Below are 16,343 nucleotides of genomic sequence, written 5' to 3' on the forward strand. Positions count from 1 at the left end.
GCCCCTGAGGCCTCTTGGTTTCTATTGCCTTTTACCTTGTTTCCCAAAGTCCTGAGAAGCCCTGACTCTGTCCCTTCCTCCTGATTGGCTGTTGGTGGTAATACCATATATGGCTGTGGGGCTGCCTGCCTTCAGACTGACTGGAGCCTTCCCAGGTGTTGTGTGTTGTGGGTACACCCTAGGGGCGGGACCTGTGTGAATGGAGTTGGAAGTCAATTCAATTCTCTGTTGTGTCTGGTTTCTGTATATGTGACACAATGATTGAGATAGCCAGACTGATACTAACATGAATGCAGTGTAGGTTGCTGAAAGGCTGGTTACTTGCCCCAATCCACATTCTTTGTGATCGGTGTCTGGGTGGAGTGAATGGCCTGAATACCTGTTAGCCCGATTGGCTGCCTGCCTGCATGAATGCCCTTCTAACTGATTGGCTGACTGCACCTGGCTCAGCCAGAGTGAGTGAATGAGGGACAGATGTGTATATTTGGAGAGTTCTCCTTAACCAATTTGTCCAGAAGCTGTAGTTGAAGCTTAGCAAGAAGAAGCTGTTCCTTGAAGTCCAGCTGGAGGATGTCTGCTGTTGAAGTTTCTTTAAGTAATCTGAAAACTCGTGTCTCACAAGGACTGATCCATAGAGGGCTTGCGAAGGAGACCTCTCCCTGCACTACGAGGAACTATTGTGTAAACCTGCTTCTCTTCATCCGAAGTGCCCTGAAAGCCAGTCCTGTGTGTCTTCTGTCCAGAGAAGGGGTCTTCATGAGTCCCGAAGAGGAGTGCCCGGACATCTGAAGTCTATTGGTGTCGACCAGGGCGCAGAGGTGTGTTTCGTTAACGCTGGAAGACGTTGCTTTCTGCTGCCCAGATGAGGGTGTACTCTGGCATAGTGCTGCTGGACACCCAGAGCTGGGAGTTCCAAACTGCCTAAGAACATTTCAAAGGATATCCTTGCCATCATCCCTGACCACTTTTTCCCACCGGAGGCAGTCCAGAGACGCTGGGATCAGAGGAAGGTCTGCCGGTGGGATACCCGCCACCGGAAGCTAACGAAGACGTCCCGAGGGCCCTGACTTGCCGAGGGTCTAAGGTCCACTCCTGTGGTCGAGTCCAGGTCGCCAGAAGCCGTCCAGAGGTTCGTGCTGCATTTGCTGCACCGAAGAACCGAAAGTCAGAAAACCACGAAATTCTGAAACCCGACACCAAAAGCGACCTATGCACCCGTCGCTGCCCGAAGTCATCGAAGGGTCCAAGGTGTCTTACTTTGATTCACCAATCCTTTAAGGAGCCCACAGCAAGTTTAATCTTCACAGGACTTCTACGGTCGGAGAAATCATTGACCAAATGAGAGCACCGCAAAGAGTAAAACTGATGCACTTCAGAAAGACTTCGGTTAAATTTGTATTCTTGGACTCAGCATCCCAGTGGCTCCTTCTTCCAAAGGGGGTCCATCCTCGGAGGGAATCATTGAGTGAAATTGAGAAACCCTGCCACTTCGCCTGCCAAGTTACCAAAGGTACTGTGATGAGGAAGAGCATCTTCTAGCCTTAGGAGTCATCCAGGTGTCCCAGATTTGTCTTGAATACTGTTCTCATGTGGCCTCTTCGGTACTTTGGGGTGGGAGAACCTTTTAAAGAAAGCAGAAGGTTATTGTAAAAGACATAATAAGTTACTTATTAACTTTCCATTACAGGTTGCCCAGGTGGGGGGATCCTCACTCGGAATGATCTATCTAGCGAAAAGAAAATATTCTGCCGCGGTTCACCACTAACCTTTATTTTTTTATTATTCTATGCAGGTACACCTCACTTAAGAATTTAAGTACTTTGTTGAGGCCTGGTGCTTCATCAGCCTTTTGGCACCGCCCCCACTTCCTCCTTGGTTAGCACTAGGAGAATCTGCTCCTTTGGCTCCATAGCTTCCAAATCCGTTATAGCCCTGGTTGCACTGTAGATATTTTTTAAATGTATGTGCCATACTACCTCTTGAATATTCCCTTGAATTGTAACCTGATACTTATTCCAGTACCCATACGTTTCCAGAAGTTTGTGAACCCTTGTTATTAATATAGATGCAATTAGGGCACTAGAATGAGGGAATCACTGTGCCTCATCAGGTGAAATATTACCCTGCTGTGTGTGTTGAGGTTCTAGTGGGACGGTGCCTCATCTGTCCCCTGTAAGGTTTCTGCAAATTGTAACCCTGGCAATATGTGCTGGGTATTTGTTTGTTACAGAGTAACAGCTCTATGGTATGGACAAGAAATTCTGGTTGATTTTGAGCAACCTATATTTAATCTTGTAAATGTGCATTTACTGAAGGGTTCCCACTTATAGATGTGTTGAAACCTTCTTATTAATAGCCATCTATGGGGATTTCCATGTTTCCTCTACAAAGGTCTCTTTTTTGCTTTTGATCAACTACTTGTATTGCCCTCTTTCTTCACATAATAGTGTAAGCCCCTCTACAAATGCATTCTTGATGTATCCTATCCATTCCTCTTTAGCCTTCCTACAATGATTGTCATACCATGGGCTTTTCTTAATTGCTTGTTTCCTAATTGTTCTTCCCTTAGCAGTGAAAAATGGCCTTAGGCCATTACTTATATTAGCATTGGCTGCCTTTATATCATCACTCTCACTATCCTCATTATAGAAAACATTCTGCAGCATTGGTAGAATTCTCCCATACATCGCTGATAGTTTCTTCTTTATTTAATGTATTCCATTTCACAGCCCTTCTAGCATGCCTGCCCACTATAAACTCTGTATTCCAACCCCCATCCTTTGCTTGACCTATCCCTATCAAGCTCCGATCTGCTGTAAACATAAGCGGGCGATGGTCCGTAGATAATGTATTAAGCTCACTCAGATTTGTTCAGCAGGAGGAGCTCCTATTAACCTATGGTTGCATGCCCTCACATATATCGAAATAACTATACTGGCCTCTTTTGCTACATTTTAAAACTCCCATTTGGGTTTAAGTGCCCTTAACTCTCCTATACCTAAGGTTCCGAAAAGTGGTCTGAACCCCCACTTTATACCCCCTAACCTCTGGAGGTGTATGAACCTTGTTGGCACCTGCAGTCGAAAAAGCAGAAATCTGCCCCAGACCAGCCGGGAAACTGCTCCAGAGCACGGCGGGGAAAACGAAAGTGGAAACTTCAGTTCGCAGAGGAGCCGCATGAGGGAGAGGAGTGATGCCACAGGCACATGCCATGGACGCAGGGTACAACATGGGCACAGTGAGGGGGCTCGAGACAAGTGTTGGTGCGCTGATCCTGTATCCGAGGGACTCCGGCAGGGCACCTGGAGCGGCAGTGTGCACAATGCCGGTGTATCCCATTCGGAGGCGGGGGTTACTGGGATACTCTGGTGGAGGCTGCAGGGAGCCTGGCTACAACTGGGCTTACTACTACTGAGGCCGGCAACGAGGGGAACGCTGCCCCACCACCCCCAGCTGCTCTGGAGGAGAGGAGCACTCGCGAACCAGCTGGTGGGGGGGTGGAGATGGAAGTGCTCCTGCTCTCAGTTCCCCATATTAAAAACTGCCACACCAGCCACTGGCCAACAACAACATATAGGTAGACGGAGCCATCATCCACCAGGATTACACCTTGCTGCAGGTTCGGATACATACCCTTAACGGATCGGACAGAAGAGGACAGTAGGCCCACAGAGCGGTGGGACCCCACTTCTGGGGCATGTGCCCTCCTCCTGAGCCTCAAGCACAGGGTGCAACCACCAAAGAGGACCTCCCGAACTGTGATAGGAGTACACCTGCCAATATAGGCCCTCACTACCAGAGGGGACCCCAAAGGGAGGCTATAATTTGGCACTGTTAGGGGCGCAAGGAGGAAAGATTCCATCGAGGGGAGAAAGACCAACGACCCCCCACCCTAATCTCTGTGCTGTGGGCCCCCGTCCTAGTCTGCAGCAACCAAAAAGGACATGGCGCCCTTGATGGAGGAAATAAGGAACATGAGGGCGGACATCGGAAACAGGGTTGACAAGATTGCCCAGAGAATAGATAAGATGGAGGAGCGCCTGAACCAAGTCAAAAACAACCAGACCTCACTGAATACCCTAGAGACACAAATGGACCAACGGATAACGGAAATGGAGAGCCGGTTTGAGGAATTTCGCCTGGAAATTGATGATTTAGAAAATTGTGAAAGGCGGATCACCCGGAGACTCTTAGGCATCCCGGACAAAGAAGGGGTGTCGGAGCAAGACCTGAAGACAACGCTCCATGAAGTTTCAAAGCTTGTGTTCGAGGACACCTCCATTTACGAGGCAAAGATTGAGAGGATACACAGAGCAGGAGGGGCTGCCTGCAGACCCAGGTCTGTCCTAGCCCGGTTCCATAACTACAGTGACAAAACCAAAATTCTAGACTTTTTCCTGGCTACCAAAATTCTTGCCCCAAATATTGTAGGAGGGGTATGATTATATATAATTAACTCCAGTCCTAGAATATTTGGGGAAAGTGTTTGATAGCCTGGAGGGTGCATCATTAATGCATTTTCTTTTAAAATCGACAACCTGACGACTTTTTTCATGGCAACATTATTACCCGATACCTCGATGTGATGTTCTTGCAGGAGACCAAGTTTTCTAAAGGCGCGGATCGAGGGGTCCCGGTAGGGGGACTGGGACAGGAATACTGGGGGATCGGACCCTTGAGGAAGGCAGGAGTGTGTATTTTTATCAGGAAGGGGCTGAAAATGGAGGTGACCAAAGTGTTGGCAGATGTTGAAGGTAGGGCCCTAATTGTGGTGAGCACTGTACAGAAAGTGTGCCGTATGCTGGCGACGGTTTCCTGCCCCAACCAGGGCCAGGAGTGGTTCCTGCTGAGAACACTCCCGAAATTGAAGCTTGAGGCGGTTGGCCATATAATCTTGGGAGGGGACTTTAACTTATGGGCTGATGTTAAGCTGGACAGGCAGGCGGGACGTTCCGGAGCACAAGGCTCGCCTGGGATGGGGTGTGAGGAGGCCTTGGAGATGCTGAGGGTCTATGGGCTCAGGGATGCATGGCGGTAACATCACCCAAATGCGAAAGGGTACACCTTTTACTCAGCTCCCCATGGTACTTTCACCAGAATTGACTACTTGTATATTTCAGGAGGGCTAGGGGAGGTGGCGGGCTTGGCTCGGAGATCTCCCGTCACATGGTCAGACCATGGCATGGTAACGGTGGACCTAAACTAGTTGGGCATATCGCATAAAGGGTCAAAGTGGAGATGCAATGAGTCACTGTGGAAGGACCCGGTGGTCCAAGCCAAAATGTCAGAAGAAACAGACAAATATTTCAAAATAAATAACACAGGGGAGGTCCTGAGGAAGACGGTCTGGGAAGCAGAGAAAGCGACTTGGAGAGGGCTCCTGATTAGGGAGGGAGCGAGGAAGAAGAGGGAGCAGACTTTAATTGAGAACAGGCTGAGGAAGGAATTCGCTCACCTCGACAGGAGGGCAAGGAACGCCACCAAAGAGAGGGAGGACAGGGTTCTGGAGGCCAGGAAGAGAAGGGAAGAACTTAGACTCCTTGAAGAGGGCCAAATAGTTAAGGAACTGCAGTTCCTGAAACAAACGTTTTATGTGAAGCAAGATAAGGCGGGTGCGTTATTGGCTGCCAGACTACGTGGACAGCGATCCAAATGGTTAGTGGAGACCATAAATGAGGGAAGTGGTGGGGGGATCCAGGAAAGGTAGAGATACAGGAAGCAGAAATGTTATGAGACCCTATATAAATCGGAGGCCAATCCGGGGAGGGGAGATATAGTATCTTACCTATGCGAAACACAGATGCCGAGACTTTCTCAGGAGGAGGCTGCAGCATAGGATGCCCTAATTACTGCAGGGGAAATCAAGAGGGCGGTGTTGAGGTTGCCACTGGGGAAGGCGGATACACTGCCGGCTTTTATAGGGCCTTTATTTCCCCTCTGCTCCCATTTATGGTGGAGCTCTTCAATGACATTCACGAGACGGGGGAAGCCCCTGAATCATTCTGCTGGGCGTTAATTACGGTGATTCATAAGGAAGGCAGAGACCCCAGGAGGTGTGGGTCTTACCATCCCATCTCCCTTCTGAACATCGACGCCAAGATTTACACAAGGATATTGGCGGTGACACTGGAAACATACATGCCCCACCTAATAACTCGGATCAAGTAGGTTTTATAATGGGTAGACAGGGAGTGGACACAAAGAGGAAAACCTTGCATTTGATTCATGAGTCATGGAAAATGGTGGGGGGCCCAACCCTTCTCTCAGTAGACGCGGAAAAGGCATTCAATAGGGCGGCATGTGGTTTTCTGTAGGAAGTTCTGAACAAGGTGGGGCTGGGGTCCAGGTGTATGTGGGCCGTAATGGCGGTGTACACCTCCCCCAGGGCATCTGTGGCGGTTAATGGCGATTACTCCAGCTGGTTCAACTTATGTAGGGGCACGCGGCAGGGCTGCCCCCTCACCCCGATTTTGTTCACCCTCTCTCTAGAACCCCTGGTGCAGAGAATTAGAAGGGACCTCCAAGTGGAAGGGCTCACAATTGGAAGGGGTAGAGTAAAAGTGGCCCTACACACGGATGACTTGCTGCTGCATAAGGATCCCCTCAAACTTGATACCAAGGGCGATTTACTTGATTGAACAGTATGGTGAACTGTCTGGCTTCAGGATAAACAGCACCAAGTCGGTCCTATTCCCATTGAATAGTGAGCCGGGTGAGGGCAATAGATTTGCCTCACTGGGACTAACGGTTAATTGGGGCACTCTGAGATACCTTTGGATTAATATTACAAGGGATGTGGGTGACTTGTTTGGGGTTAACTTCCCTCCCCTCGTGGTTGGTTTTCTAGCTGACCTTGAAAGATGGGGGAAATTGACCATATCCTGGATCGGGTGCCTAAACGCCCTGAAGATGGTCTGTCTGCTGAGGTTCCTTTTTGCGTTCCAGATGCTCCCGATCCAGTCTCCGGAGTTCTACTTCCGAGACGTGAAGAGGGAGATGCTAAAATTCCTGTGGCGGGGTAGAAAGCAAGAGTAGCATTCAATGTTCTTACACTGTCCAAAGACAGGGGTCTGGGGACTTCCGAATTTGAAGATGTTCTATGAGGCGGTACAGCTAAGGGGCCTCATACCACATTTAAGAATGCAAAAGGAACTTCAGTGGGATGACTTAGATAACAATTTAGTTCCCGCAACGGTGGCAGAGTGGCTGTGGGTACCGAGAAGTAAGCTTCCTCGCAGAATCAGGGACCATCCGATCCTGAGTACCATATGGGAGGTTTGGCAGGAGAGGGTGGAAATTCAAGGACTCACCACATGGCCTTCTCCCCTGAGTCATATCTGGGCACCCGGTGTCCGGGAAGCAATCCTAAACCCTGAGAGGTTCCAAGCATGGTTCGAGGTGGGCTTGAAGAGGGTGGGGCAACTCTGGAAAGCGGGCACCTTTATTGCAATCACGGACCAGGAAGGGGCAATCGGCATAGGTGCACTTTCAGTCTTCTATCTTCAGCTAAAGGACGTTTTGGGACGAGGTGTTGGGGTGGCTTAAAGAGGTAGATGGGATCCACCGTACTAAAACGCTGTTTCTGATACTATTTGGGATGGAGGAAATTGATGGGGAATTCATAAGGGTGGCCGGGGTGGCTGCGCCCCTGCTGCTCGCAGCGCGGGCCTACCTCATTATGCAATGGAAAGGTGCCAAGGCGCTAGGAAAGAAAGAGTTGATTAATGTCGCTATAAATATATACACAATGGAAAGGATAAGGGCAGCGCTTCATAGGAAGGCGGCTCCATATGAGTTTCCCTGGGGTTAGTTCATGACCAGATACTTGAAAAGTTAACAATGAGACACTGTGAAAAAAATATTTGCTTAGAGACGGTAATAAACAGTGTGCGCATCGTGGAAATTACCATTCTCACCATTTGTAGATGCTAGCCCCCTGGACACTATTGCATTTGTATGAAAGCCTCCCACGAGGCGGCCAAAGACACTAGCTAACAGCAGGTGATAAGACTATCCACAGATCACAGCCGAAAGTTTATTGGAAATTGTTCTATTTTGTTGTTGAAGACACTGTTCAATGGGGCGAGGGGGGAATGGAGAGGAGTGAAAAGTAGTATAGGTTATGGGAGTGACGTGGGGAGGAGAAAGGGAAGTTTTGAATTGTTATAACTGTCATATTCCCATTGTTGATGTTTGTAATGTATTAAATATGCAATAAAAACAAAGTAAAAAAATAAATAAATTGCCCACTATGATTGTTCTCAGGTTATTAATGCATGTGAATCACTGAAGAGAGTTTGCTTTGGAGTGACCCCTGGTGGCACCAAGCTGCTCACATCAGGGTGTTTGTACGTACTCTTGCCTCCTAATGTATGTATAACGCTAAACCTATCGCTATTCGGAACAAATCATTCTCGTTAGGCAGGTGATTGGTAATAATGGATTGCATTTGCCTCTAGACGTATGGACATTTGGTCATGCTTAAAAGCTAAAATCCTAAACTGTTCAATACATGTTAATTTCCTCTTACCAAAAAGCACCTCCCACATATTGTAGTACCAGGTTAATTTATTTATCATTCCCCAGTCTTAAAATATTTTTGGAAAGTACTCGATTTTGGTCAGGGAGCAATTGGGAATAAATATCTATTTTTTTAATGGTATTTATTCCAGCAATGTTGTCACTGGATACTATATCATTGTAATAATGATTAATATAAGATATATCAGATTGTATACACTGTGATGTCCCTGTGTGCCCCTATCCACCCCAGTTCCACTTGTTATCGATGCGTACCCCAGCCACTTCTGGTTCCCCGCTGCGTACCCCTCTGTATGTCCTGCCCCGCATTCCCTGTGTGCCCCACCCCCTCCAGTCCCTGTGTTGTCGCTGCGTACCCCCGCTCGTCTGGTCCCCCGTGATAATAATAATAATAGTAATAATAATAATAAATATTTCGCATTTATACAGTGCTACAAACCCTCAGGTATCTGAGCGCTGCTTATTATTACCCAAGGTGTGTGGTGCTCATTTATCTACCTCGGAAGGATGAAAGGCTGAGTTTGGCCCTGCTGGGATTCGAACCTGCGTTAGCAGGCTCTGCAGGATATCAAAGCGAGCGCTCTACTCGCTGTGCCACTTGACCGGCTATTTGCCCCGAACCCCAATTTCCCCTCGATGTCACTGTGTACCCACAACCCCTTAGTTCCCCACATTTCACTGTGTGCCCGCAACTCCCCCGGTCCACTGTGACGCCACTGTATGCCCAGCCTTGGCTCCCGCGATATCGCTATGCGCCGGCAGCTTCCCACATGGTCCCCTAAGATATCACTGTGTACCTCATGCCGCTCTCATGTCCCATGTTGTTTCTGTGTGCCCCCACCCAGCCCCCTCTGGTCACCCTTGATTGTCGCTGTATACCCCCAGCCTCTCTGGTCCCGTAATGTCCCTGCATGCTGTTGCTGTTTCCCCTACTCCCGGTCTCCCGCCCCTTCTGTTCCCGTGTACCGTTCCCAAGCATGCCCCCCTGTCTGTGCCTTAGCACCTGCACTGTCTGGATGTCTCTAGACAGAGTGCAGTAGCTAGTCTTCACATTCGTGCTGTCCATGGCCTGTGGGAATGTCTTTGTGTTCTCCCTCGTTCCCTCCCTTGTCATCAAACGCTTTTGAATCGCAATGTGCATAGGCGCTGTTTGGATGAACCACCATATCATATCATATCACTATGCTTACTTTCTACTCTACACCATCACACAATTAGAATGCAGTTATACCCCTCGATCAATTCGGCCTAGCTGCTCACTTACGAACACTACCCCATGAACACCTCATCACTCTTATAAAACGCAGCTATACCCCATGACAAACTGGCCTAGTTGCACACATAAGCGTCATACAGGCCTAAGACAACCAGAACCCAGTCTGGGCGTCCACCCACTAGACTGCACACATCTGATATCACCACCACATCTAATGCTAGGATGCAGCTACCATCAGGCAATTACATCAGCTGCACACACAGCTGGTGCACCCATGCACCCTATGACACTTCCTCTCTCAACTGACCTGCACTGCGGTCCCAGAGGGCGTTCAACCTACCAGCGCGATGAGGTCATACCAATGATATATAGAGCACTATATAAATTCCAAATAACATAACATAACCCCGGTGTGATAGGTTCTGACAATATGCACTAGCCCTGTCAAATTGGGCACCTTTGTTATTATAATGAAGAAACCTATTAATGATATGCTTTGAAAGAGAATCTACTAACTTAAACGCATTTATCTTCAGTTTCATGTATTCAGAACTTTGGTAAATACTGTATTTTTTCAAAGACTATTTCTCTTCCAGATTAGCAGTTTTAAATGCATAACACTATAAAACTAAAATTAAAATGGGGTCTGCTCTTTAAAGCAGAGGGCTGCTGTTTTTGTTTAGATGATACACTGCTCTGCAGTCAAATTGTAATGAAACAGTTCCTTCAAATATTGTCCATTCCTATTTTTTAGCGTTGTGATATTGGCGATGCATCCAGGGGAAGTTTATCTTCATATGCATACATCCTTATGGTTTTGTACTTCCTCCAGCAGAGAAAGCCTCCTGTCATTCCAGTACTCCAAGAGGTATGTATTTGAGTAGCCATTAAGAAAGCAGATTATTCAGTATTCTTTGTATCGTGTACCTGTATGGTTGATACTATAATATCTTTACTGGACAGGTGCATTTCTAATAAGCATAACTTCAGAAATTGTTTGACAGTACTTTACGGGTGCTTCTTGTTACAAATAGAGGCCTGTATTTATAATTGAGTTTTGACTATCAAAGTTTTGAATACAGTTAAATGTGTTTGATTTTAGTACGTTTACCCTGTCCGGTGTTGTATTGCTAACATTTATCTTTTCAGCCTTACTGACAAAAGTATTGAGTTAGTAGGCAAAGCCCTAATCTGTGGTTTGTCACTTGTGTAGGTCCATGCAATGTTTTATTCAGTTAATTTGTGTGCTATTTCCATTACAGCAGCTCCATGTATTCACTTAACAGCTGCAGGCTAACATATAGTTTAGGAGCACCAATTGCAGTGTACAAGGTTTGGGTACCTCTCACAGCTCAGTTACTGATTCATTTCTGTGCCAGAAGGTACTGGTGGTCTGAATTGATGGTTAGCCTTTTGACAGGTGATGAGTTCGAACTAACTTGCTGAGCTAAGTGCCTTTACAAAGATGGGTTTCTCACGTTACAAGTGCCGGTAATCTACCTGCTTGTGGTTTTTCCCAGCAGCATTGACAATAATTGAATGAACATGGCATTTATTCTCAGTTTCCTAGGTTCAAGCTGGGGAGACCCTAGATGCATGTTATCCACCACTACGCTTTCACTTCAACATTCACATTAATTGCTATTGGTTTTCACTGTTGTATATGTATTTGTCATAGTCATGCCCAGTAAGGTTAAGCGGTCTTGTATAATGCCCTTCTTACAATAATGTTAGCCTTCCTGCGTGTGCCTATATAACAATAAACTGGTTGGGTGTGGGTTGTGGGAAAGGGAAGGAGCGGAAAGGCTATAGTGTTGGTGAGTACAGGTCAAAAGCACCCATTACGTTAGTATTGGATATCAATTCTGCCTTATTTGTGCAGGTAAATGTGCTCTGGGGTGTGTTAGCAGTAAGGGCAGTCCCAGAGTTAAGGTGATAGTAGTGGATGCCTTTCGAATTGAGCAAGGTGTTGATAGGTATGGGGATAGGTAGGGTAGGGAAAGAATGTGTAAAGTGTGCTAGACCTTTTGGGCCATCAGTCAGGTGCTCAAGAACCATGTTTTGAGTTATTTCCTGAATGTCTAGCAGAGGTGGTGGGGTAGTGCTTTCCAGAATTTGGAAGCTAGCCACGAGAAGGACAATGCTACTTGTCTTTTCCTCTTGAAGTCGGGGACAGAGACTAGAGTGGCGTTAATTGATGAGAGATCTGATGGGTGTGTAGTGCAGAAACATCCTTTTTTTTTAAAAAAAAAAATGTTTTATTTTTAACAATACCAACAAACCAATTTAACATCATTGGTACATTGTTCAACAGTCTCTTTTGTTCAATGTCCAGTTCTATGCTTACCTTAGCCACACCTGCAGCTATCTGTGTCCAAAAATGTTGTATTTCCCGGCACCCCCAAAACATATGAGACATTCCAGCCTCCGTTTCTTTGCATTTAGGGCATTCCTTAGCACCTGCCCCCTTGAACTTGGAGATTACTTCCGGTGTTAGGTATGCTCTGTTAGTGATATAGACCTGTATTAACTACAATCTGGCATTTCTGGAGACCTTTTTGTGGTAATGGGTTCTAGTTTTCCATGACGTGTAATCGACTTCCATGCCCAGTTCGTTTTCCCATTTTGCCTTGCATATAAGCTCTTCATTGGATGTACTATCCAGTAGTATCTCGTAGAGCCTCGAAATCTCATGATCCCCCTTAGCCACATTTAGTATGTTCTCTATAGCTTCATGTTCTGTTTCTTGGTTCTTAATGTCGGGCCATCTTACTGTGAGCCTCTCCATCACTGCCCTGTGTAACAGGAACTGTTCCGCAGGCAATCCCGTGGTTCCTTGCAGATCAGCAAAGGACAGGATCTCATGTTCATTCATCAGATCCCCTAGTGTGGCTACTCCGCAAGGCTCCCATCCAGTTCTTATTTCCGTGTGACCCCAGGGTCTACCCGCCATGGTCGCTGCATTAGGGACATGGGGGGAAATCGGGCCTATTACTTTCGTGATCTTACAGGCCCGTTTCCAAATTTGAATCCCGACTTTCACCAAAAAGGGACAATTTTGTGTAGTGCTTGCAGGGGCCCAGAGTAAATGTCTAAGGAACATTTGTGGGATGGCCGGTTGTAAAAGTCGAGTGTCCATCGTGATCTCATCCGCCATCCATTTAACTACAGGTCGCAATTGTCCTGCCAAAAAATACAGTTCAAAATTGGGGATTTTCAGGCCTCCTCTCTCGTAGGGTTTCTGTAGTACTTGTAGTGCGACTCTATGCCTCCCCCTGTCAGAGAAATAGTCTACAGAGCTTATCTAGGTCCCTGAAAAATTGTAGGGGAACGTTGAATGGAACGTTGCTAAAGCAGTGCAATAGCCGAGGTAATGCCACCATTTTGAGGAGCCAAGCCCTCCCTGCCACTGACAGTGGTAGTTTACTCCAGAAGTCCATTGATTTTTCTAGCCCTCACTGTGTTCAATGTGTGTTCGTGCAGTAACATCCTTATGAAGTATGCTGGGTCATTTCCATGATGAGTGCAGTGAGTAAGGCAGAGGGTTTTGAAACGTATACTTTTTTGGCAGGGATTGCCAAAAGAAAATGTTCTAACTTAAATGTCATGATGGTTGAAAGCCTAACTTGCCCTATGCTAATGTAGGATTTCCCTACCTGAATGAAACTAAGGAAAGTCTGAGTCAGAGTTAAGCCTAAAAGTATGTCTGTATCCAAAACCTATCCTTGCCCTCACAACTAAAACAAACAAATTTGTAGGGATGCCAAAGTTCGAAGAACTAGTGTTCACTCAAAGTTCTGAGCTTCTTTCAGCTCAAAGCTTACTAGCAGCTCCCCTTACCCAAGCATAAGGAAGTTCCATGAAAAAGTCTTAAAGTTTACCTTTATCCAGTTCAAGGCAATATAGTTCAGAAGCAATCCTTGGGGTTCCCTTCCCCAAGTTTCAAGTAGCAAAATCTGAAATAAAAGGGAGTCTTGATTGGTTTTCAAGACAACAAGGGTGGTTCTGTTAAGCCGCGGGGTTCCCTTCCCCAAGACTTATCTCTACCACAGTCTTTCCCAAGAAATGTCTCAACAAAACACCAGGTCAACCTGACCTCCTTTCCGGCTCACTTTGCCAGTTCATATGCAGTGGTTTCATTAATCTGTTGCTCATGTCCTTATATTTCACCACACAAGGCTCTCTGGTGTAGGCACAGTTGTTAGACCGCACAGTCCAGTTTCTGGCTTGGTTGACCTCCTTTCTCACTGACCGACCCTCTCAAGTCCAACTGCGGGCTTTCCTCTCTTCTGCCTCTTTATCTCTATGTGTGGTGTTCTCCATGGGTCTAGCCGTTCTCCCTGGCTTTTCAACCACTAGGTGGCACCTTTTGCCCACTACATTGCTACTTTCTGCTCCAATTTTCATTGTTATGCAGACACCCAGCTCTCTTTCAGGCTACCCTCAGCCGCCTCTGCTCCTTCTCTCATACCAGACTGTCTGGCTACAATTCAGGAATGGTGTGCCACCAATGATCTCTGCCTTAATGCCAGTAAGACTCAGATCCTCCTCATCGGTACACCTGCTCCCTCTTTTCCTCTCACTTTCTGGCCACCCACTCTGGGCTCTCTTCCTGCTCCCATCTGCGAGACTAAGAACCTTGGTGTCATCTTCGGATTCACCATCTCCTTCTCTCCTCACATCTCGGGCGTCTCTAAGAAGTCAAACTATCAGCTGCACCTCCTCAGAGGTATTCTTCCTCATCTCACTTTCACCCAGAGGCTCACGGTCTCCAGAGCTCTGGTCCTCTCTAGGCTGGACTACTGCAACAGCTCTCTCTGAAATCTCTCCATTGGCTCCCTTTGGCGGCAAGGATCAAGTTCAAGACCCTTTGCATTGTCCACAACGCATTCTGGGGCCTGGGACTGCACTACCTCCAACTTTCTCTTCCTAAACATCTTCCTTCTCGAGCTCTCTGCTCATCCACTTCTAACTCTCTAAGGGACAGACACTTCTCCAAGCAGAGAGTATGGGGCAGATCTCTCTCCTCGGCTGGGGCCTCCCTCTGGAACAGCCTCCCTGCATCTCTTGAACTTGAGCAGAACCATCTCTGGTTCCGGAAGCAACTCAAGACCTTCCTTTTCGCTTCAGCTTTCTCTCTTCCTCTCCCCTGCTGATGTCCTTGACTGCTCCGCGCACTGGTCACCTGGCTTTCCTCTGAACTTGGGCCCAGGCTCCTGCATGTCCAGTTGCCCTTGCACTGCCTCCGTGATCCCCCTGCACTTAAGGGTCTGTACCTGTAACCCTACAGTCCCTTCTCAGTGCGTTTAGGAGCCACCGCTGGCTGCCCTTATTGAGTTACCCGCACTTCTTCCCTCCCCCCACCACTTCTCCCCTTCCCTCGTCCCCGCACTTGCGTGATCTCAGTGACAGAAAGCCTAGTAAGATAGTTGTTTTGTCCTCCCTTTTTTTCCCCCCTCCTTGTCTTGTTGCGCCAAGACTCACTTGTGTACAGTTGCATTATAAATGTCATATATATCATTACAGGTCGCGCAACCAGGACCCTGGGACTCCTCAGTGCACACACACAGGTTCTTTGGCACTTGCTACAGTGCACCAAGTCACCTTCACTTAGTTCCTTTTATTGCCCTCTTGTCTTTGCGTGACTTCTCCTTATTGGCTCGTGGCCCAGCCACCATGTGTCGCACACCTCCTGTCAATCTATGGCCTTTCCGCACTGCATTCACTCATAAAATTTCACTATTTGGTTCTTTTCCACATTGAATATTTTCGACTTTAATGTTTGAATTAAATCGCTGTGCAACATGTGCTTAAATCAGTTCAGTGTTCAATGAGCACTTTTATTATTCAGGCTTAAAGTTCAATTCAGTACGATATTCAAGAAGTATTTATTTGCTAACAGTTAAGTACTCCCTTTTGTTGGCTATTCAATGAGCATTTAGTTGTTTCCATTTTAGGGACCAGTGTTCACTCGCAGACCTGTTGAGCGCCCAGAGCCTCTTTGCCCTCCTGACACTCACAATTCTTCTGTGCTTCTTCTCCGGTAGTTCCCACGACTTCGCTTCTGCTTCTGAAGTCGGGAAAAATGTACCGGTGCAAGCCCTGCTCCCCTCCCTTGTGCCTCTCTTCACACACCAGCAGCTTCAGTGCTTGTGTCGGCACACAGGCAGGGTTCTCTCTGCTCCGGCTCCACAGCAGCTCCCCTGCTACTCGCTCAGGGATATGGAAGGTCCCAGGCTTTGGGAAATCACATAGCCCATTCTGCTGGGATTGTTGCTGGCATCCTGACTCGGTCTTCAATCCCACCATGGCTGCCTTCTCACACATTGCTACCCTTGTCGTGCTCCTTCTCCTCGTTTCTGTCTGGCTGATCTCCAGTTATACACCTGAAGTCCCTTGACAGGCTGCTGGTGTGGATATCCAATTAGCCCCCCACATCAAAGGGACATGCCTGACCCTCAGAACTCTTAGTAATCACCTACTTTGTCCCAGTACCAAAGTGGTAAAAAGGTGTGGTCTTCCTTGCTCTTAGTGGTTACATTTGGAAAATTTAGGGGAACTAGCTTACAATAGCCCTTAAAGGTTG

General features: G+C 47.3%; 1 protein-coding gene across 7 annotated transcripts in view; it reads left to right on the forward strand.

Annotated features, from left to right (window-relative positions):
- Positions 1-16,343, forward strand: part of TUT4 (terminal uridylyl transferase 4) — a 2,154,442-nt gene that overhangs the window by 1,260,826 nt on the left and 877,273 nt on the right. For all 7 annotated transcript variants that reach the window (XR_011291019.1, XM_069642184.1, XM_069642186.1 and 4 more), the window contains exon 21: positions 10,512-10,625. Coding sequence is in view for 6 of the 7 variants with exons in the window: in XM_069642184.1 (XP_069498285.1) it covers positions 10,512-10,625 (114 nt within the window). In the remaining variant the exon portion in view is untranslated. The remainder of the gene's footprint in view (positions 1-10,511; positions 10,626-16,343) is intronic.

The sequence above is a fragment of the Ambystoma mexicanum genome, chromosome 1q (genome assembly GCF_040938575.1).
Source record: "Ambystoma mexicanum isolate Mex_15411 chromosome 1q, UKY_AmexF1_1, whole genome shotgun sequence".
NCBI lineage: Eukaryota > Metazoa > Chordata > Amphibia > Caudata > Ambystomatidae > Ambystoma > Ambystoma mexicanum.